The following is a 23,367-nucleotide window of genomic DNA, read 5'->3' on the forward strand; positions in this document are numbered from 1 at the left end:
ATTGGCTTGGCCTGAGGGCTTGGGAAGACCTTGTCTACATATTTGAGCTTTTGCTTGGAGTTTATGTGACCTGTAGTCTACCTGCAAGGAACAGACTTGGGGCGTGGCCAATCTGGCTGGGGTCTACATCACATCCTCCTGTGGAGGCAGGATTTGGGGCGTGGCCAACGCCCTGAGGGGCTGTGCGCTGCTTATGGCAGTATGAATACTCCTGATTCTCGAGAGTTTGGGAAGCTTCCTGCCGTCTCATTTTTCATTTCCAGGGCTTCAACTGCCTCAACAGAGAATCAGGGTTCCTAACACGGCCTACCTGCCCCTTAATCTCTATCAAAGGTAGTTTGTTACAGTAAAGGGACAAGTCCTTACTACTGACTAGTATGAACGAAGGGGGAAATTCAGCATTAGCATATAATAATTCTGGCTTGTTAAAGTGTGGGTTCTGTAACGGAGTACGGAGGCTGTGGAAACTTTGACAATGGTAAAAGGCTTCTGAACATGCAACAGCCAACAATTCATTCCCTACCATCTGCCAAATGTACCTGAGGTCCCAAGGGAGTATCATCTGTGTAGCATGGCACCATGCCACAGCAGCTTTGGATCCTGACATACACATGTCCTTTCTGTAAGCATGCCACCATGCCTCACAGTGTTGACAGAAACACTCAGAGTCAAGATTACTGTGTGTCATGTACATACAGTGTTTTCACTGTGCATGCAAAATATTTTGCTTCTATAGAACCATAAAGGTACGATCGTGGGAAACAAAGACAATACTTTCCTGTTGTCATTTCTCGGCATGTTTTTGGATTGTGCTGTGTGATTTGATTATAGGATTGTTTTCTAAGTTTTCCAAGTCTCCCCCCCCCCCACAGAAAACCATTAAAGAATTGGTCTTGGGAATTAAAACAGAGTTTCTCTTAATTTCTAAAAGTTCCTAAACAAACATCTATGATTTCTTGCTATGTATTTATGAGAAGTAGCATTCTCAGCATTGAGGATATAAGATCAAAAGAATGTTCAAATAATGTTGAAAAATATTGAAGATGCTGTATGTCCTGCATATTTAGCCAAGATACAACTTCTATGTAAAAGAAATTAGCTCACCTGCCTCAGTAGTATAAAAATTTGTTTTGTGCTTAGTAAATATAGCAAAGAATTTGTTTATGTTCTATGTTTGGTTGATATACCTACTATATATATGTGTTGTGGGTTGACCTGATGTTATTTGAGTTTTGTAATTAATTCTGCTTCCTCAAGAGGGGTTGTCCCCGAGGAGCAGTCGATCCCATCCTCAGGTGACCTCATGTGAAACTTCTCTCCATTTTGACTGGTCAATAAACACTAAAGCCTGTAACTGGGCAGTGGAGCAGAAAGGTGGGGTGGGAGGTCTTTGTGAGTGAGGGCAGGTAGAGAGGAGAGAAGAGGGGGAAAGAGAGAGGGTGGACGATGACGAGGAGGAAGCCAAGATGCTCAGGAGAAACCACAAGTAACAAAGTGTCTCATAGCTGGAGAATAAGTCAGTACAGTGCAATTCTGCCCAGTCTGCACACATGGTTCATGAATGTAATAACTGGATTGTGTGTGTTTTAGATGAGCTTATTGGGGTTGGAAATTATAGGAAAAATATCTCTGTGAAAAGGAGTCATGTGTGGGAAAAGCATAAGAAGCTCTCTGTTTTACAGTAAAAAGTTCAATTTATCTGTGGAACAGAGGGGTTAAAAAAGCCAGCAAGACAGAGTGCTCTGGAGGCCTGGAGCATTTTTGGCCATAATGGAGTCTTAAAAACCTGGCATAATATGCTTTGCTTTCAGCTGATATACAAGCAGCAGGTGTGTGTGTGTGTGTGTGTGTGTGTGTGTGTGTGTGTGTTCAGAATGAATCTTAGAGAGAAAAACAGGACATGACTTTGACATCCAAACACACTGGGATAACCACCACACAGAGAAAGGCTGTTGAAGGAAACAGCATCTCTTCTTTTGTGTTGAGTTTAGTAGACACCTATTTTGGGCACTTTTATTTAAAAAATGGAAATTGTGCTTAATTTTCATTTATCTTGTTCTCGGTCTCAAACCTGCAAAGAAGAGGGTGATTAACCATGCACTGTCAATCTCTCACCTAAAGAGAGGAAGAAAAGATTTATTTAAAGAATAAAATGTCACAGGGCTCTTAGGAGAAAAGCTCCTGGGTTTAGATTTTTCTCTTGACAGCCAGGCTTCCAATAATTCTCCCTCTGTATCCATGTCATACAGAGTGTCCCCCAGACGGCTGAGTGTGGCCATGCAGGCTGCCAAATGCTTCCGTGCTCCAGGGTCCCTTTGTCAGTTTATCCACCTAGAACAGAGTTTCAGCAGAGCTCACAGTGGCAAAGACAACAGGTTTTTGAGACTTTGATAAAGACGATAAATGTAACTCTTGGAGGTTCTCATCTTGGTGAGGATGCCTCCACAGTGCTGGGGAGTCTCAGGTTTGGTGCTAGAAGATGTCTGTGGACAGTGAAACTCATGATTTAGAGAATATAGAAAATTGACTGATCCAGGAATGGAGCGTGCGTGCGTGCGTGCGTGCGTGCGTGTGTGTGTGTGTGTGTGTGTGTGTGTGTGTGTGTGTGTGTGTAGGTCCTGGGAATCCTTAGCATCAGATACAGCCTGTATACAAAAGGTTTAGTATGTGTTCTCTAATGTACTTCGAGTGCCTACAGCAGGGGCTCCCTGGCACATGGTCAGCATTTGAGAGTTATTTGTTCAAAAAACTCTATGTGGAAGTTAGAAAACCTGTCCCAGTGATTTATATATAAACACGAATATACATTGTTTATGAAATGAATGTTTAGTTGCTGTTTTAAAACCTCATGACTTAAACAAAACAGCACGAAAGCAAACTTACGACACCTTGAGTTAATCATCTATCCCGAGCAGTTTTGGCAAGACTACTCAACTTCTCTAGATAAAGGGGACGGCTTTCTAAATACCCTTGGATGTAGAATGGTTGGATACCAAATTCTAGTGCTGGATGCTCTGGTTTGCAATGTGTCAGGGTAGAAGATTCTCTGTCTTCAGGTTTCTGTGTTTCTCCAGTGGCTTGCTGTACTGGGGACATGCTGCTGCGAAGTGTTTGATCGAAGCCGGACTGCAAAAGACCCAGAGATTTCCTGTCATTATGTGTAGCAGTAAATAATAAACAATGAATGGTTCCAAGCACCATGCCACCCTACCTCCTGCTACTCTGTCCCCGGTGGCCTCTCTGCCTCCATGGCTAGCCCCATGCAGCAGCGCCTTCTCAGCTCTCTGCTGTGGACTCTGCTCACATCCCCAGCATTCACACCCTGTGGTTATCGTCACAATTCCCAGGAGCACAGTAAAATCAAAACTCTTGAGGCTTGTAAATCAGTCAGATTTATATCAGTAAATTCTCGCCCCACAAAATGTCCCCACAATAAACTCAAAGCCAACTGATACTGGTACAAACTGCCCACCTAGACAAAACAGATTGTCCTGTAATAATCCATCCCTTATAAGATATTTATAGCTACCTGTGGCTATTTAAAGTCACACAGGGGTGGGTCATTCTTCTCTTTCTCTTCCGTCTTTGCTTCTTCCTCTTCTCCTGTATTCCCTGCCTCTCAAGAACTTTTCGCCCACCTCTCAATCACAGGCCTTACCTTATCTTGTGTCTGCCCTCACCTGCACATAGACATCAACCCACAAGTGTGCAAAAGCAGAGTAGGGAAGAACTAGGCTAAAAGCCAGAATGAGCCAGTCTCTTCTATGAACTAACATGCTACTAAAAATAAGGGAGAGTTCTCATTTGAACTCCAAAGATGGAAGGGACAGTGGCAGTAGGCAAGAATGCATCTGGAGCTGGCTCTTTTGAAACATCCAGGGATCATGGGCTGAGGCAGAAAGGTAAGGATAGCAATCAAGTATATTCCTGGATACTTACCTAAAGAGTGAGTCCCAAGAAATTCATCCATTCCTGGCTTGCAAATTACACCAGTTTCCTTGTTTTATTTACCCATGAAGCGAGTAGCTCAGACCACTATTATAGACCGGCTTGGTAAATACAAGACTCACAGAAGATGTGTGTGATTTCAGACTATTGTCAGTAACTTCTGTGGGTTACATATGTAGAGGACTCAAACATATAGAAGACAAATGTCACATTCTCAAAATAGACAACTCCCCTCAGTGACTAGTTGGAAGGCATGAAGGCTTCCACACAGCACACAGACCTTAGCATGGGCTATCACACGAATGAACCAGAACCAAAATTGATCCATCTTAGCTCCTTAAGACACAGCAAGTGTCTGAAAATGAATGGGCTTTTGCTTCCCCAACAATCTTGAGGGAAAATATTATCATTTAGTTGAAATCTTCTAAGAAAATAATTTACCTTTTTAGCTGTCTAACTTTGTTTTTAAATTCTTAATAATGTTTTTCTCATTAAATTTTTTTCTAGAAAAACTGAGAAAATTGTTCTAGAATTTGCTCTTGAAATAATCTCAACAAAAGCTGATTATGTTGCTTTTTGTTTTTATGTGTCTTGAATGCTACTTGTCTTTCTTGGTGTCCAGGACTTTTTCTACCTATCCCTTCCTTAGCCTCTATATGGTTTATAGGGAAAGAAATGCATTAGCTTTTATCAGAGGCTGAAGTCATCAGATTGCTGGGGAAACATGAATTAATTACTGCAGAATCGCTCTGATGCTGTGCACTGGGCACAGGAAAATTAAAATCAGGATTCAAGGCAATACACACAGGCCACGAGGCTGGGTCTCTTCTTGAGCTACTGTGGTGTGTAGTGGGGCTCGAGAGGTGAGGTCCAGGGACAGAGCAGACCCCAGGCTGAGGAAACTTCTCTTTAGGAAAGCTTGGTGGCTCACAGTGCCTGCCAGGGAGGCTAATGTGCCTGTAAATTTTTTCTGACAGAAAACATATCACATCAGAGCAGCAGCAGCGAACCATACAGCCAAACGTGGTGGAAGCACAAAGCTGGGCCTTTCAGAGGGATCAAAGTATACCAGAGTGAGGAGACACAAGATGGCAACAATAAACAGAAGCCAGGAAGCACTCCAGTCACATTTAAAGAAAAAGGTGTCTCATTTATCATCTGACGAGATGCTTCTCAGGCAGCCCTGGCTTATGTATTATTTGGCAATTGCAGTTCAAGGTCACAATATCCAAGGGCAAAGGGAATCTGATTCAAGAGTTAATATTTTCCATGACTGGCTTTGTAATTGCATGAATATTAAATATGTAGAAATAATTGTAAGCACACTATCTCTATGTCTCTATGCATTGCTTTAATTTTTAATGTAATCTCTGTATCTGCTTTTCCTCAGCCAGCTTTGGCCTTGTGATTTGCATCGCTGGGATGATCAGTGCCATCAGTTTGGTGAAGTCACTCACTGAGTGGAAGAGGTTTCTCAGGCTGTAGGAAAGGAGAGAGCAGAAATATTAGACTGTATACACACACACACACACACACACACACACACATATTTCCATTGTAATTTGATATGGTTACTTTATCATAAATCTCAAAAACAGAAGGGAAAGGCATATTTGTATTTTCTTAACTCCTCAGTGCCCTGTGTTCTGGTCTCTTACACTCATGTGTGCTTATTTTTAACAGATGTAATCTGATTTATATGTGTGTTTAATTTTGTCTCCTGTGTTTCTTAACTTTTCTGATTGTAAAATAGTAATAAAATAGGGCTGCATAAGATATCTACTCAGTGAGTTTCTTCCGGCCAGTAGAGAAGAGCAACGCTGCTGTTGGGCAGAGCAAGTTTGTTGTTAGACATGTTGTTATTTACCAGTTCTGCTACAAAGCAGCATAGAAAACTACACAGGCTGGGCCTCAGTTTCTTATCTGCTAACAGGGCTAACAAGAGTTCTTCTCTGAGTGTTCCTGTCAGAGTCAAATGACCCACAAGAAGGACTTGGCTCTACCCAAAAATCTAAAGGCCAAAGGTCAGTTGTATTGGACTTCAAAATTATGGGGAAACTATCTATATATACATACATACATATATATATATATGTGTATGAATATATATATGTGTGTGTGTATACATATATAAATATATATGTGTATGAATATATATAAATGTATATAAATATATTTATAGAACTCTGTGTGTGTGTGTGTGTGTGTGTGTGTGTGTGTGCGTGTGTGTGCATAAAGCTGTGTTTTCTGGAACTTGTCATCATCTTGAAGCACTGTGTCCCCTTTCTCAGTGAGAGCACTTTCCTTCCTCTTTCCCAGGACAGCACCCTCCTTCCCCTTAGCTTGTTACTTAGTGCTTTTGCTTTGCTTCATAAACATACAAGACCACTTCCCTAAAGAGATAGCTGAGTTTTGCTTGTTACTGAACTTGGTGTAGATAGAAACACACAAGGGCACATACAAGTGCATGCACAGACAACCACGTGCACACACACACTTATTCACACAAGTATACACAACACCAACTTGATATCTAGACAGAATACAATCTCAGGCTTCTTTTGTTACAAGGAAGAAAGCTTCTGATAGAAAACTAGATGCTTGGCTTCCTACCTGCACTTTCTGAAACCATGGGCAAAGCTTTGTCCCTTGGACTTGGATATACTGTCTTTGAAGCTTTAGAGTACTCAGTCACTAATCTGTTCCTTGTTGAGTATGGCATATGAGAAATAAGAGCCAGAGAGGATCTAGAGAAAACAGCTTAGGGCTGCTGGAAGCCAGCCTAACTTCACATTGTGCCAGTCTCAGTGACAGGGAGCAAAGGGCTGTTGAAATGGAAGGAGGATCTTACATCACAAACAGCTTTCTTATCTCTGATGTGTACATATTTAGGTATATTATGGACCTTAATTATCATGTGCCTAGAAGACATTGTCCTCAGAGTAAATCATTATGATTGTGATGTCAAGAGTCAGAGTTTGAATAACTTATCATGCATTATATATTACAGGTCTTCCTGGAGAGAGAGTGTGTGTGTGAGTGTGTGTGTGTCTGTGTGTGTTTTAGCACAATCCATTTTCTCTGTAGAAGCGTCATTTCTGAACTGTTACCTGTGATTAATGCAGTAGGCTGGCTCCCTCATTGTGCCCCTGATGCCGGTTCCTAGTTCCTTTCCTGCAGAGACCAGAGGCTTGCATCTCCTAGACTGCTTACCCAGGCTGATTTGAGTTGTGCTTGTCCATTGGGAATATTCATTGCAGATTTGGAAGACAGTGGTATAAGCTTCCTCCTGGCCAGCCAGTGACTTTCCTTTCTTCCTGTACCAGTGCAACTCAGTTCATACTTAGACACCTTGGCAGGGAACAGCAGTAGTGTTTAGACACTAATGTATCTTGTGGGGTGATGATTCTGAACCCACAGAGCACTGATCTTGTTCCAGAAGACATGAGAGCTATGAGCCGCACTGATGGGTCAGCTCGGTATTGTTCTGTCAGTCATTTTCAGAGGCTCTTCTGGCTCCCACTTCGACACTCTGGGCATGGACTTTGTCAGTGTCCCTTGTTAAATAACTTAAAGAACCTAGACATGTTCATGGTGGTCTACCCCGAATCTGAAGAACACGGTCCCATGTGTAATCATGGAAAAATCTACTCGTTTTGCACACACTCATTATGTTCAGTTTTATGTCTTTTGTTTTTGTTTTTGAGACAGGGTTTTTCTCTGTGTAGCCCTGGCTGTCCTGGAATTGGCTGTGTAGACTAGTCTAGTCTTGAACTCAGAGATCCACATGCCTCTGTCTCCTGAGTGCTCAGATAGTGAACTCAATTCTATAGAATGCTAGAACAGAAGACTTTGAAAAATAAAAGAAACAGCACTTCCAACGTTTGAGAAGAGGGCGGGCTGTCGTTCTCTTTCGCTGATGCAAGAGCCTAGTGCAGTGGTGTGAGAGGTATCAGTAGGAGCTACGCTGACTCCGGGGTGTGAGACCGACCGGTCTGACTTTTCATCTTTGCCGAACCCACTCAAATCAGCCATGTCCGGGGACGAGATGATTTTTGATCCTACTATGAGCAAGAAGAAAAAGAAGAGGAAGAAGCCTTTTATGTTAGATGAAGAAGGTGATGCCCAGACAAAAGAAACCCAGCCTTCAGAGACAAAAGAAGTCGAGCCAGAACCAACTGAAGAAAAAGATGTGGAAGCTGATGAAGAAGACAGTAGGAAGAAAGATGCTTCTGATGACTTAGATGACTTGAACTTCTTTAATCAAAAGAAAAAGAAGAAAAAGACAAAAACGATATTTGATACTGATGAAGCTGAAGAAGCTATAAAGGATGTTAAAATCAAAAGTGATGCTCAGAGGCAGCTGAGCCAGAGGATGACCTCGATATGCTTGGCAACAAAAAGAAGAAAAAGAAGAATGTGAAGTTCCCAGATGAAGATGAAACACTAGAAAAAGATGAAGCTTTAGAAGATGAAGACAGCAAAAAAGATGATGGCATTTCATTCAGTAACCAAACTGGGCCTGCTTGGGGTTCAGAAAGAGACGACACATATGAGGAGGTGCGGAACCGAGTGTCAGCATCATGAGAGAAAAGAATCCAGATATGCTTGCTGGAGAGAAGAGGAAATTTGTTATGAAACCTCCACAGGTCGTCTGAGTAGGAACCAAGAAAACATCTTTTGTCAATTTTACAGATATCTGTAAACTATTACATCGTCAACCCAAACATCTCATTGCATTTTTACTGGCAGAATTGGGTACAAGTGGTTCTATAGATGATAATAACCAACTTGTAATCAAAGGAAGATTCCAACAGAAACAGATAGAAAATGTCTTGAGAAGATATATCAAGGAATATGTCACTTGTCACACATGCCGGTCACTGGATACAATCCTACAGAAGGACACCGACTCTATTTCTTACAGTGTGACACTTGTCATTCTTGATGCTCTGTTGCCAGTATCAAAACTGGCTTCCAGGCTGTCACAGGCAAGCGAGCACAGCTCCGTGCCAAAGCTAACTAATTTGCTAATCACCATTGATTTTTCCAAACTGTGGTGGAGATTTGGCTGGACAGGTTACCATCAGAGTGGATGTACCATTGAGTTAAAAACAAGATAGAAAAACTGCCAAGTTCTTTGGCGAGTGATTGTTCTGAAATCCTTGTAAGATACTGCTATTCAAGCTGTTGACACACTTGTTGCCTACTTTAACAACTGTCAGAGAAACGTGATGGGGTAAGGAGGTGCTTTTTAAAATCGTTCATAGACTTCTGTAAAATGCAAGATAAATTAAAGTTATTATAACAGTTTTTAAAAAAAGAAAAAAAAAGAACCAAGCAATGCATTTAATAGTTATGCACTTTCAACCAAGTTATTTATTCTTTCAGCATCTGAGTTTCATTATAGAAGAAACAGTTATCAACACATTAATTATAAAAGCTAAATGAGGAAACATCTCCAACACCCAGCATCGACTTACTTGCTTCATTTCTTTCTATCAAAATATTGGCTTTCCTGTAGTGGTTAAGATTAGGACAGTTTCTTTTCAGGAATCTTCTTTTAAGGGCTTTGAAGAAAATACTTTGGTAAAAATAGTGCCAATTCATAAAACTAAAACTATCTTTTTAAATTTTATTTTTGTTTTTATGTGTGTATGTCTGTGTACCAAGTGCATGTGTGGTGTCCACGTAGGCCAGAAGAGGGTGCTGAGTCTCCTGGAACTAGAATTATAGATGGTTGTGAGGGGGGACTTCTGGAAGAACAGCCAGTTTCCTTATCCAATGAGCCATGTCTCTCCAGGACTAAGAACACCTTTAAATATCGACTAGCAAACAGACATTTGTAATTAGCCAGGGAAACTAACTCATTACCAAAGCTCACTCCAACTGGTGCCTCAGAGCGTAGGCAATCATTAATTCAAAAGGTGTCCATTAAGCCTTGTTATTGATAGGCATTATTCTGCGCATTGAGTTATGGTGGCAAACCATAAGACTTGCAGGAGTTCATATCACTGGGACAGACAGATGGAAGCCATGCTAACCAATGATGGGAAGTATTCTGGAGACAAGGCTGTGACCCTCCAGCACCTGTCTTCTGCTGCTACTGCTCTCTTCGGGGGCCTGTGTCCTCCTCCACTTACCTCTGTCCCCCAAAGTGCAGCCAGACAGAGAGGGTGGTGGTTTCTGTCTCAAAAGGATCTGTAGTCAATTACTGCTTCAAAAGTACTGGTAGACATAGGAGACAGCCAGTAGACACACCCAAGTTTGCTCTGGGTTCCCGTGTCTTAGTCCTACTGTGTCTAAGGTAGAGGGTTCAGGTGGAAATCACAGGTACAGTTTATGGTATATACTTTATAGTTTATGTTTTATAGTCATAGTCAAGGAATATCTAATTGGGGTATTTCCTATTTCTGTGGCATGTGGTAAGCAAACTGGCTTTTTGGAAGGAACTATCATTTGGTTATTCAGGTATTTTTGACAAAGGCATCCCTGGGAAGTGGCCCCACTGGAAGTGTGGTCAGGCCCTGCCTTCTCTGCATAATTCTCAGGAACAATGTAAAGGAATGCTTCAGCCCTTCGCAGACAGAATTTCTCAACAGCCAGGAAATCAAAGGTCTGGACTTTCTATACCTTTTGGTTTTCTACAGTCATAACTATAAGATTTCCAAAAGTTTGGTGAGCATAAGAGAGCATGTATCTAATGAGGTATCACTTCCCTCATTAGAATGGTTATTATCAACTCTAGGAGGCACCAACTCACACATTAAAAGTATTTTCTTCCGCATTACAAAGGCACATGTTGGAAAAGTGTGAAATAGTATCTTTAGAAGGTTTGACCTTTTGTGGTTGAGGACGGCCTTGATTATGGCTCCTTACTCTCAACTTGTTTGAGACAGCATCTCTTGCTCAACACTATACTGTGCTGATGTGCTAGACTAGCCGGTCAATTTCTAGGGAGCCTCCTGTCTCCAACTCCCATAATGCTATAGAAACGCTGGAATCACTGATGTGCTGACCAGCTTTGTCTGGGGGCTCAAACCTGTAGTCGCCATGTTTGTTAAACAAGTGGTTTACTACTGGGCCTTTCTCCAGCCTGAGCAAGGCAGTGTCTTATTAGATACTGTTTGTTCTCTGATGTTGTTGCAACATGACTCCCAATAACCAAAATACCACAGTAAAATGTCTTAGCGGAATAAATCACAAGTAATATGATATAAATTTTTTTTTTTCTGGAAAAGAGAAGCTGCTTGTAGACTGTAAACACACACACTCACACACTCATTTACACTCACACACACTCACACACACATAGTCATACTTACTCACAGGGTCATAGGACAGTTCTATTTTCAGTATGGAGGACATTTTCATACTGTTTTCCATAAAATGTTCCGATCTCTATGGTGCTGTTTGAAACTGAACTACAAAGTGTTTCTATTGATGTAGGAGTTTGCAATTCCTGCAACAGTTTACAAAGGGTCCCCTTTATAACATATGCTCAACAACATTACTTTATTCATTTCTAAAGCCATAACAAGTATGAAGTGGTATTTATTGTGATTTTAATATGTGAGACCATGATGATTAATGTTGCTGAACACTTTTTAAAAAAATATAACTGTTGGCTATTTATATATTTACTATGAAAAAAAACTTATCTAGGTTTCTTACCTATTTAAAATTGTTGTTTTTCCTGTGAGTTGCATAGTTTTGTTGCATATTATGTGCTAGGTGGGTGGCTGCTTTCTGTACCAGTCTACATATACCAAGCCGGTCACAATGAGATAGGGTACCACAAATAACCTAAATTTATTTTCCCGGAGCCCTGAGGCCATTGGCCCAAAGCCGAAGTGTCCATGGTGCTGGTTCGTCTCTTGGTGCTCCGAGTCATGCCATCAGATGACCATGTGTGCAGCATGTATATTAACGTGTTTCTCTCTTATAAAGACACCAATTACATTAGCTTAGGGCTCCAACTTTGTGGCTCCATCTGAAATTTGTTAATGTATAGTCCCTACACTAAATAAACAACTTCTCCTGCAAAGTGATTTGCTGTTCCGTTTGTGTACTGTGGCTATAATACAAGGTCTTGCCTGAAAGAGCAACCAAATGATTCTAGGTCTGTGGCGTGACTTGGGCCTGAAAGCTGACTGAAAGTTTATGTCTCTCTATTGTGGCAACTTAGCTAACTGATCTAGAGCTCTGTCTGATGAAAATAACTGATATCCTCTTTAGGTTGCCTACATACTGCTTTCTGAGGACTTCTCGGTGGGCCTAGGCAGTTTGCTACTCTAAAGACAAATGAGTCTACTCTGTTGCGGAAGCACTGCTGGGCCTGGGCCTCTGCTCTCAGGACTCCTGTCGTCTTCATGTGAATGAGGTGGGTCAACCCAACCACTGTCTGCAGCCATGCCTGGCCTATGGGAGAACCCGCAGTGGTGTTTTCCTCCTTTCTCAAAACTTCAGTCACAGGGACATCTTCTCTGCGCTGCCTGGAGCCCAGCTGGGGCGTGGGCCTGCAAACTGCACGTGATAAATCCAGCACAGCATTTGTTGCCCCTTAAATCATTGGATTTCCTTTTCCACTCCATTCCCTGAAGCTTTGACATCTCCATCTCATGCACTATCCACCAGTCACCAGTCACCCCGAGTTGTGGGACTTTAATGCTTAAGAGAGAAATACATTTAAAAATAGATTGATTCTCATTTTCTGCACCTTGGTGCATCTGCTTGCAGGTATATCTGAGCATTACATGCATGCTGTGCCCGAGGAGACCATAAGAGGGCATCAGGTCCTCTGAAGCTGGTGTCAGGGTTGCAAGTTGTCCTGGGAACACAACCTGAGCCCTCCAGGAGCAACAGGTGCTCTTAGCCACTGAGCTTCCGGCCCAGAGTGGTAAAACATTTCCGATACATTGTGTTACATTCTGTCATGGCCTTATCTTTAGAAACCATTTCTATACATTGTTCCCAGATTTTTGCCAACATATATTAGACCCATTTGTGGCTATTTTGATGTGTGGATTATTGCTCAGTTCTATGCCACAAGAACATGTACAATATGATCATATTCTCAGGTAGTTGGCTGTGGTGGCTTTTGGTAAAGATCTGAATTCCATGTAAAAGAATCTGCGCAGATAAGGACAGCCACTTCTGGTGGACTTTCTTGGACAGATGAGTATTTTAGAAAAAAATATGCATATAAGCCCCAAACCTGAAAGATGGTAAATTTAAAATGTTTTTTTTTCTTCAGTGTATGGATGTTTTACCTCCATGTATGTCTGGGCACAACATGCATGCCTAGTGTCCAAAGAGACCAGAAGGCACCAGATCCTTATGGAACTGAGGAATGGCTTCTTGAAGTGCCATGAGGGCACAGGACCTCAGTCTGTTATTTAGATCAGTGGTTCTCAGCCTTCCTAAAATTCCCACCCTTTAATACAGTTCCACATGTTGTGCTGACCCCTAGCCACATTTTTTCTGCTACTTTATAACTATAATTTTACTACTGTTATGAATCATAATGTAAAATATCTGTTTTCTGAGAGTCTTAGTTGACTCCTGTGAAAGGGTTGGTCAGTCTCCAAATGGGGGAAGACCCACAGGCTAAGAACCACTGTTCTAGACAAATAGCCAGTGTTCTTGTCCACTAAGCCATCCACCTGTCCAGTCCAAAGTGAGAAAGTTATCAAGCAAAAAACAAACAAACAAACAAAAACAACAACAACAACAAAAAAAAAAAAAACCAAAAAACACCCAGCCACAGATAAGCCACGGTTTATCCACAGAATGACAACTTACCTCTCCCCGTAAGGGAGGCTGAGACTCACGGCACAGGACTGTGCTGGGCATGGGATGGGCCATGCAGGACAGAACCACTAGTCCTAGCCTTAGCTGACAAATTCCAAATTTTAGGGTTTTATCATTCACAAATCAATCCATCAATTTTTTTTTAGAGGAAAAAAAGTTCTTGCCATGTCTGAGAATTCAATAGTTAACAATAAATCAGTAACTCCAAAACCAAAATAGAGCATTTGATCTTCAGTTGTATAATTCTCCTTGGCACAGGAGGACACTCTTTGATCTTCCTTCATCAGGAGAGCTGATGAACCAGGCCTTGCCATTTTCGGTTCTTTAAATAAGCATTCAAAAGCAAATCCAGTGCCGACCTGGTCGCTATAGTCACTTCAGTAGCTGTCACCTAGTCACCATGTACTTGCCTCATTGGCACGTCATCAGAATCAGCCACAGGTGACTGCTTAATTAACTTTGTTGCTTTTCATAACCCAAATTACCACTCTCTTTTCCTTTGGAAGGAGCTCTGGGCAAAAGTCAACCAATCTGACCTTTGAATCGGACTTTTCGGGTCTATCTCTTGGACATGGAGGGCTTAATAAAACTAATACTTAACTTTAATGGGGAGTTAAATATCTAAGGGTTAGCTAGCAAGAGGAGAACCAGGGAGAACATAGACAGCAGCTGTGAAGAGCAAGCCTTACGCTTACCTCTTGAACTGACAAAGGACCCCCAAAGGATGGGCTTCCCATCCAGTCAAGAGCTAACATAGAGACTTTATGGAGACTGCAGTGTGGTTAACCAACGAGCAGAGACATCCGAACTTGCTATACATTGTTAATAGGGTGCCAGGAAAGTATCCATGCCCAACACCACGTCAGAACTGTTGGCCACCAAGGAGCTTGGTTGGGACTTGAAAAAGTCAGTTATGCTAGGTGAAATTGCTTATCAGATGTACTGGAACCGGGAAGCAAGTTCCTTTATTTCCTGTAATGTGTCTTCAGCACCCTCTACTGACACAGTGTCCCAGAAGGGCGAAGAGAAACCTTAAAAGGCCCAGATTCATTTTCACAGTGCAGTGGAAAAGGGTGAATTTGGAGCGGAGAGACCATATTTCAATAGTGGTTACAAGCATTTCTCAGATACCCTCTTACGAGATTCTGTCACCAGATGTCTGCATCTGCCTATAAGAGGCTTTGCCAGCCTTCCTTTCTCCCAGATTTCACCAGGATGTCGCCAAAAGCAAGAGGAAAAGATGAGTCCAAAAAGGCTCCTCAGATTTCTTGTCTACCTTTCCTTACAGCTCTTCACAGACCTTTCCAAGTCACGCTGATCTGGGCGTTCCAGGATGGAAGGCGCAACAAGAGGATGAACCTGGGGAATGAACCACAGCGGCTATGGGGCTCTGGAGCCCTGGAGGCACCTCTCTGCTGGCCTTAATTCCTGCAAAGCCGCCTCCCTTGTCACTGAAGCCTCTTGAGGTCTTCCTACTGTCAGGGCCCAGTGAGGCAGGCGCTGGGCGGGCCTGGAGAGCGGCGCGCTGTGATTGGGCGCCAGGGAGCCCGCCCCCTCATCCCGGCGCGTCGGGAGGGGCGGGGCCTGCAGGCTGCCCAGCTCCAGGGCTACGGGCGCCTATTGACCCAACGGCCGCCGCGCCGCCGCCGCCGTCTCCTCCGGCTCGTGGCCGGCGGTACAGGAGCGCCGAGTGGCGCTGGGGAACCGGCTCTTCCTTCCGCGGCTGCCGCCGCCATCTCCGCGTTCTCGGGGCGGGAAGGAGGGGGTGCTCCACGGCTGCAGCTGGAGCGGGTTCCTCTCCGGGGACGGTCCTCTCCTCCTTGCTTTGCTTGCCTCCTCCCGGCGCCGCCCGCCCCCTGCGCCCTCCGCGTGCAGCCCAGGCCGGCGAGGGGAAGGTAGGGGTGGCGGGGGCCCGGAGAGGCCGGGGATCGGACGCACACCCTGAGAAAAGTCTTGGATCGCAGCGCCCCAGCGCACAGGGTGCACCCTGGCCGGACCCCCGCAGTAGCCGCGGCAGGAAGGGGCTCCGGCGGGAACGCGGGGGCGGTGTTGCGGGGGTGGGCCTGGGTGTCCCGGCGCTAAGTTGGGGGGTACGGCGCCTTCAGGTCCAGTTCCTTCTTCCGCGCGCTCCTCGCTCCCAGCGCCGCACGCTCGGCCCCGGAGCCTCGGGACCCGCGCAACCCGCGCGTTCTCTGGGTGCGGAGGACACGCCTGCCCTTGTCGAGAGAAAACTTTTCCTGCCGACTCAGTTGTGGCGGCAGTGGCAGGAAGTCGGGCAGAGACCTTTCCTCTGACTGCTCCTTCCGCCCTACGGGGTATCGCTACCCTGCAAGACAGCAGTTTGTGAGGACCTTTGCCTTGCTTCCCAGGAGTCCGCCTTGCAGGGACGACCAGCCCCGGGCAGGGCAGCGGGCCAGGGCGTAGGCCGAGGGCGCATGGTGGCTCCGGAGACGAGGTGCGGAGCGCAGCCCGGACCCGCGGCGTAGCGCGCGACGGGTGTGCAGCCCGGGGCAGGAAGCCCTCGCCGGTCGGTCACTGGCTGGAGTCCTCAGTCTTTCGCCTTCTTCGGGTGAGGATCGCGTCCTGGCCCCGAGTCCATCCAGGAAAATGAAGTTAAGTCGCCAGTTCACCATGTTCGGCAGCGCGATCTTCTGCGTAGTAATCTTCTCACTCTACCTGATGCTGGACAGGGGTCACTTGGACTACCCTCGGGGCCCGCGCCAGGAGGGCTCCTTCCCGCAGGTAAGCACCTGGTGGCGAGCGCAGGCTGGAGGGCCAGCTCAGGGGCTCGCGCTTCTTCCCGTCGACGCTCAACGCCAGGGCAGGGTGAGGCCGCACCCGACGACCGGGGAGCCTCATCCTGCTGAGGCTCTGCCGCGCTCGGACCGCTGAGTTCGCAAAGTGCTGGGCGTCATGCGATGGCAGCCTAAGCGCTAGGCAGAAGTAGCCATTCACCCACATTCACACTAGGGCCTGTGGAAGTGGCCTCGGCCATATGCTGCTGGGGAACCGGTTCGAGTGTCGTCCCTAAGCTAGCTCAGGGTTAAGCTGCCAGAGGCTGCCCAGATCCATGAGCGCAACGAGTCGCTTAAATCGGTTAAATATAGCCTACCATGGCAGATCTCTGTTTCGACCCCTTCTCTGTTCACTGTGTCTTAAAGAGATAAAAAGTTGATTTCCTGTCGCAGCCCTTTGAGATGTGGATAGTAGGGTTGATTGAAGAATGTCGTCATTCTTCAGCTGTTACCTCAGGTTGGTTTGGAGGAGAATAGGAAAGCGCTGTGATACTCCTACTGGAAGCTGTGTGGCGCTCAGTTCTCTGCGGGGTGGTCAAACTGGCAAAGGACTGGAACAAACGACCCATCAGGAGCCTTTCAGGAAAACTTACTAAAAATAAAGAAATGGATGCACTAGGTTCTGTATGGAACACTTGCGAGTGGCCTTTACAGCTCTTCGCTGTTGACAAATACACATTTTAGAAGCAGATTGTGGAGAAATCCGAAGAATCCAAGTGTTGACAAGCTAACAACTTAAGCTCACCATTGAAATCTCCAGAATACCCGAATAAGGCTGATGGCTGATGTTTCTCTTTTTGTTTAACATGACAGTCTAAGTGACCGAAAATAATCCTTGCCCTTCTTCTGATATGTTAGGGTCAATGGCTTGGTGGGAATTTAAATGACGGTACAAGCTTTACTTGAAGTATTATGAAATTGAAACGAGGATCTATGGATCCCGTCTTGACTACACATCACTAGAAGGGTTTTTTTTTTTTTAACAAGTGTGGAATTAAAAAGCTGGCTGCAGACAGATGTTTCCAAATGTTTACAGCTTCTGCTTCCTCTATAGAGTAGGAGAGAGAATATATGTAACGAGTGCTCTCGGCTGCCTTTAAATTTTGAACTCAGAGTTCGCACCAGCCTTGTTGACGAGGGAGTAAACAGTTTGACCACAGGTCAATTCCGCCAGCCAGGGCCCTGGAGGTCTGAGCTTTGTCCCATGTGTTCTCCGATTCTGGAGTTTCTTCTTGAAACTCTATTTTTAAAAGTTTTCTCCTTTGCAGGAAATATAAAAATGGAACTCCTCTTACCCAGTGATGTTTTAATAATGTCCTCTGGCTTTGTCTGGTGATCACTTGAACATTGATTTATGCGAACATCTGCATGGGGCTCTCTGGCAACCTTGACATTTCCCTGTTTCTGAAGCAGCGGGTGACTCATTCCATGACTGAGAAATCTCATGCAGTTGGTTCTCCTATTTTCGTATGAAGCCCCAGCTCACTGAGAAGTTGAAGGCTTGCCTAGAGTATGCGATGTTTGGCAGAGAGCAGTGGTAGCGGGTTCAGAAGGCCTGCAGTGGTGTGTTTTCATTCAGAGAGAGGGATCGGGAGTGGTATCCTTTGTTTTTTTTATCTGGACTTAGTTGTAGAGAAAAGGTTTAGAATAGGCGGGCTATTGGATCTCCCAATAGATAAACCCCACGAGTCCTCTTAGTAAGTCACATGTGTTTGACATTAGCTTCATAGATGAACTTACCTCTCCAGCTACTGTTCAGCTGGTGTGAAACTGAGGCACAGAGAGATTCCTGAGCCCAAGGTCACACAGACAAAAATCTGGAACTTGAGCAGGCAGCTCTCAGAGTGTAGTCTCAGAGCCACAAAGTTGTCTTGCCTCCTAGAATCGTCTCTAGAGTTGGGCCCCAGCCTGCCTGTTGCCAGAATTAGCCTTGCTGGTGGTGTCTAAATTTATGACCACCACTCCTGGAAAAATACGTTTTATTATGAAGATGAGATGAATGTGGTCCTTTTGCTGAAACATTCAGTGCTTCAGATTTATGCTCTCGCAGAGAGTTTTCTAATTTACCTTTACAGCCAGACATTATTAGGATGAAAACCATTATGAAGCAGAGCATCCAAACATGTACATTCTTTAATTTTTTTCTATGTCTAAACTGTATGTGAACCTCAATTTCACAACAATCCCAAGTGTAGCACAACTGTGTTGGGCTCTGTTTCTTGAACAGGTTTTGGTGGAATTCTTGAGTTTCAGTAGGGCTCATTTTTGTCAGTGTATGCTGAGTTTGGGGGCAGTATCAACTCAACCAGCAAGGTTACATTGTTTATTCTAGTTTCTTACTCAACCAGCAAGTTTACATTGTTTATTCTAGTTTCTTTCTCTGGATGTAGAAACTCCAGTAAGGTCTTTTTAGTTTGCAAACTATTTTTAGGCCCTCTCCAGTTGAGAGAGCAATCTGTTTTTGCTGTTCTTTGGACTTTTGTTCTTTTACCTTCTTTAGCAACTCTGTTTTCTGCCACCTGTTCAGTCCTAGGGCGAGCAAGGGTAGGGACCACCCCAACCATACTCCCCATCTCACTGCCTAAGGGACACCCTTAGAGAGCTTTCTTTGAATGTTACTTTCAGAATTCCTTTAAGGCCAAGGCAGAAGGTGGCCTACATTTTTAGGGTTATTTGATCTCAGTTAAAAAAAATAAAAAGTAAAAATCAAGCAAAACCAAACCTCCAGTCTGTATGAGAGGTGGGCCAGGACTAATGCCTTGAAAATTCTGTATGTTAACTATGAAAAACTCAGCAGAGAGGAGAAATGTTACATCTCCCTGGAATGGTTGGTCTTTCCACCAGGCAATCTAGTGTGCACATCAAGAAAAACTACTTGCATTCTTGATCTAGAGAATTAAGACAAGGAATTAGTACATACCAAGAAAACTTTGACTAATTCCAGGTTACATCCTGTTTTACATGTACTTTATGCTCATTGTAACTAGTAAGATCTTAATGCATACTATCAAAACCTTAAAAAAAAAAAGCCAAGCAATGACAAAAATGTATTCTTATAATTTTATGCAAAAATGCTTAAAATTTGTACATTTATCTTTGTTTTATAAAATAAAGTTCTTCAATAAAAAAAAAGACAAGGAATTAGAATTTGTATAACAAAGAGTTGGTCTTTTGATACTGTATCACATGATGTAGGGACTAATGTTTCTTCAGAAGTTGGAGAATCATGAAAACATGCAGGCCAAGTCCAGACTTGATCTTTGGGCTCAGAGAGCATTTATCAAGAGGGAGAATAAAAATGTGTTGAAGTAGTTGATTTGAAAGCCATTATGATAAGAATTTTGTTGCTATAAATAAACGAAACCAAACCAAAGAACCTTGCAACTAGATGTATTTATAGAGTATGCTTATATGCTTCACACCACTGTCATCTTTTAGCACTTGGGAAACTGAGGCAGGAGTATTGGTGCAAGTCCTGGGGCCACCAGCCTAAGCTATGTAGACTTATAAGCAAACACCCTGTGACTTGAGTTCAACAAAGAGCATGTTAATAAAAATCGATTCACAGCAGCAACTGATGAGATCTCCTGCCTGTCGTTTCCTTGGGTGTTTGTTGGCTTGTTTTGTTTTTGTTTTTGTTTTTTATAAATTGTTTAGTCTGAAGCATGATATCTAATTAAAGATAATTGTTTAGTCTGAAGAATGATAGCTAATAAAAGTGATTTCCTAACCCCCATCCCCCAAGCAGTACACTGTATTTATGACAACAGCCCTTACTGCTGGGGTTTGTTTAGGGAGCACAGGGGAGTTGCTTGGGTTCCGGGGCTATAATGGTTGAGATCTAGGACTTTGGGAAGGGATGGAACTTTGATTGCAATCATGATTAGAAATTCAAGAACTTTTAAGTTGTGAGGTGGGCCGTCTCCATCCCCTCCTGAGGTCAGTAGTCTCTGGGACTCTTCTGCTGAGCACTGGTCTCAGACTTAAGCTTCTGGGAATAAACTAGACCAGATGCCCTGGCTGTATTTGATCTGGAGGCTTCTATAACAGGTGTCATGATTGTATTTACTGAAAGGGGATTGTTCCATTAGTCATTCATTAGCCTTAAGGGATTTCTGTGTCTAGACAGAACATTGATGAAGTGACCACTTTTGTGTGGTTTTTACTCTGAGCTTGCTAGTGTTTTTGTGATGTTAAAACATCAGCCTAAAAACTGAGGGGTTGTTCTGCTGGTCCCTTTGATTCTCCAGTTTTCTCTGTCAAGAGACCTCAGTTTCCCCTGGTTGTGTCTCTATTTCCATAGAAAACTCGTTAGGAAAATCAAAGGTTATTCATCTGCTCCAGTGAGCTGTGGTTTCTGATTTCTAAAGGGTTTGTTATATTTTTGGATCTGTTTCTTTTGTGGTCCAGTTTCTGATGTGGCAGCTTCTCCAGAACTACAGAGAGGGACGCTAGAGTGGAGACCCTCACCTCTTCATACTAGTTAGTAAGGAGATCGATCATGGGAGCAATCAAAACGAATCAAAATGGGTTTTAGTTGCCCTTCCTAAGCCCTTCCTACTTTCATGGTTGACTTTGAGAGCAGGCTTATGTGACAAGCTTATGCCCTGCCCTTGAATGGATGCTGTTGGATTTGCCTCCTGATACAGAAGTAAGTCACTTGGTTTGAATAAACTGTCTGTTGAGTAAGACTAGATAGAATGTTGGAGAAAGAGTGTGTTTAAGGCAATGCCATTTATACTTTTATACAGATGGAAGTTCCCAGCAATCTTTCAGTGTTAACCTCCTAAGTCTAACAAAGTATCTCCTAAGGAAAAGCCCTGTGTAGAGGTCTTGAGTTTACAACTGTGTGTATCTTTTCACTCCTGCATTCCAGGGCTTTTAGTCCTTTGCTGTTGGGTCAGACAGTGTTGGCTTCCATCTGTGTGGTGGGGCACCTGGCAGAACCCCGTTTCCTTCCTAGTGTACACCAGCAGCCACTTGTTTTCCTTCTTGCCCCTATTTGTAGCAATCAAAAAATCTCCGCAGACATCTGCTAGCTGTAGTCTCTGCTGGTGGACAACTGTCCCTATTGGAAAGCAGTTTAGCTGTGGTTTGGACAAAGGCCTGTCTTTTTCCTGCACGGAGTTCTTTCTGGGCATTTTACAATTTAGGAAAGTGAGACTTTAGGCCCTGGTTCTAATGCTCAGAAGGATAGGTGGTATATTTAGATGCCCATATTGTATTCTTTCTCTGGGTGCCTAAAATTCAGTTACATAGCTAGGTTGCAATATGTTATAGAAAACATAAAGATAAATATGTTATATATAAGGACAAGAAACAAAGGGAAGGTTAACTTACTTTTACTAATCAGACGGACACACTCTGATAAAAGTGTTCTGTTCGCGTCATAGCTGTTGGGCAGTTTTGCTTTCTCTAAGCTCACTGGAGGTTGGCAGAAGTCCAGATTTAGTCTCCTTGCTGTTTAGAATGCAGAGGTAAGATATGCAGACCATTTGCAAGCATTATTTGAGAATCCGAAGTTTTCTCAGCTTCCTTTTCTTTTTGTTCAGTGTGATGATCTGGCCATGTCATTTCCTGTCCTTTCTGGGGATAGAGGCGGAGGCTGGGGGCTGGGAAGTGTTCGCTGCAATCTGTCTTCCAAAAAACATCTTTAAAGATGGTTTGGATGGGAGATGAGCAGAAAACAGGTTCTTAGTGAATCTCTGTCTTATTTTTCTGATGTCCTCATGCCCACGGCATCCAGTTGTGAGGTAGGCTGGCCTCATGTTTGTAGGGCCACTGCTAAAAAGGATTTTTACATCTTTGAATAGTTAATTTCATTCCATGGCATGTTCATAGCTAGTTAGTTTTATGTGAACCCTCTTAGAACAGTCTGGGCTAAAACCTTCAGGGCCACAAAAGCTAAAACATTTATTATCTAAGGTTTTTCAGAAAAGGTTAGGTAATCCTGGGTTTAAACTGTACTCTGTTGTTGGAGGCAGACAGTGTGCTGAAGCAAAGATAGAGTCCTTGATAAAAATTCTTATAAACTGGTTATTAAACGTGCATTGGTCAAATTTTGTATCTTAAATGCAGGGTTCAAAACTTGTGTTTGTCTACATAGATTTCCTCATAGATTTCCAGGGGAACGTCTGTTCAAGAGAACAAAGATGCATGATACTTAACTTACTTCCTGTTTGTCACCTGAAATTTAAATTTCATTTATTTATTTTCTTACTAGCATCACTAGAGTGCTAGGAATTGAACCTTGGGCCTTACACATATTAGGTAAGTATTCTCCCACTGAACCACAATCCAATCACTACCCCACCTTCCTGTCTTTCTCCTTCCTCCCCCTTTTTATTTTGAGACAAAGTCTTCAAAGAGGTGTATAGCCTAGCCTAGAACTCACTGTAGTTTAGGCAGGCCTTGAACATGTTTTCTTCTTGCCTCAGCCTCTAGAGTAGCCAGGATTACAGCCTGCCACATCAGACACTAAAATTTGAAAGTTTCGACTGCCCTGTGCGTGAGCGTTCTTGATCATGAACCAAGCAGAATGCGTCTGTTCTACCTTCAGGACTGGAGCCCATAGCTTTGTTGGGTCTTATTTCTGTGACTCTGACATGGCTGGAGTACAGAGCCCAATCTGAATATTTGGGTTAGTCAGGAGTGCTGAAGCAAAGCCCATGTGTGGATATCTTTCATAAACTATTTATACAGAACAGGATAATTCTCTTTGTAGTTCAGAAGCTATTCTGCTCACTAAAGAATACTTCCTTTTTCTATTTCATTGCTCTTAAAGTTTATGTGTAACTTTCTTCTTGGTTCT

At 43.6% G+C, this 23,367-nt stretch overlaps 1 protein-coding gene and 1 pseudogene across 2 annotated transcripts in view; both read left to right on the top strand.

Annotated features, from left to right (window-relative positions):
* The first annotated feature begins 7,981 nt into the window (after nt 1–7,981).
* LOC308433376 (eukaryotic translation initiation factor 2 subunit 2-like) lies at nt 7,982–9,034 on the top strand (annotated as a pseudogene). The gene has a single exon. The product of its transcript is annotated as a eukaryotic translation initiation factor 2 subunit 2-like (transcript).
* Nucleotides 9,035–15,472: 6,438 nt separating this feature from the next.
* The window catches only part of MAN2A1 (mannosidase alpha class 2A member 1), a 159,576-nt gene continuing 151,681 nt past the window's right edge, over nt 15,473–23,367 (top strand). The window contains exon 1 of the mRNA XM_080932675.1: nt 15,473–16,503. Coding sequence (XP_080788801.1) covers nt 16,369–16,503 — 135 coding nt within the window. The 5' untranslated portion in view covers nt 15,473–16,368. The remainder of the gene's footprint in view (nt 16,504–23,367) is intronic.

The sequence above is a fragment of the Micromys minutus genome (assembly GCF_963924665.1).
Source record: "Micromys minutus genome assembly, chromosome: 19".
In the NCBI taxonomy this organism is placed as follows: domain Eukaryota; kingdom Metazoa; phylum Chordata; class Mammalia; order Rodentia; family Muridae; genus Micromys; species Micromys minutus.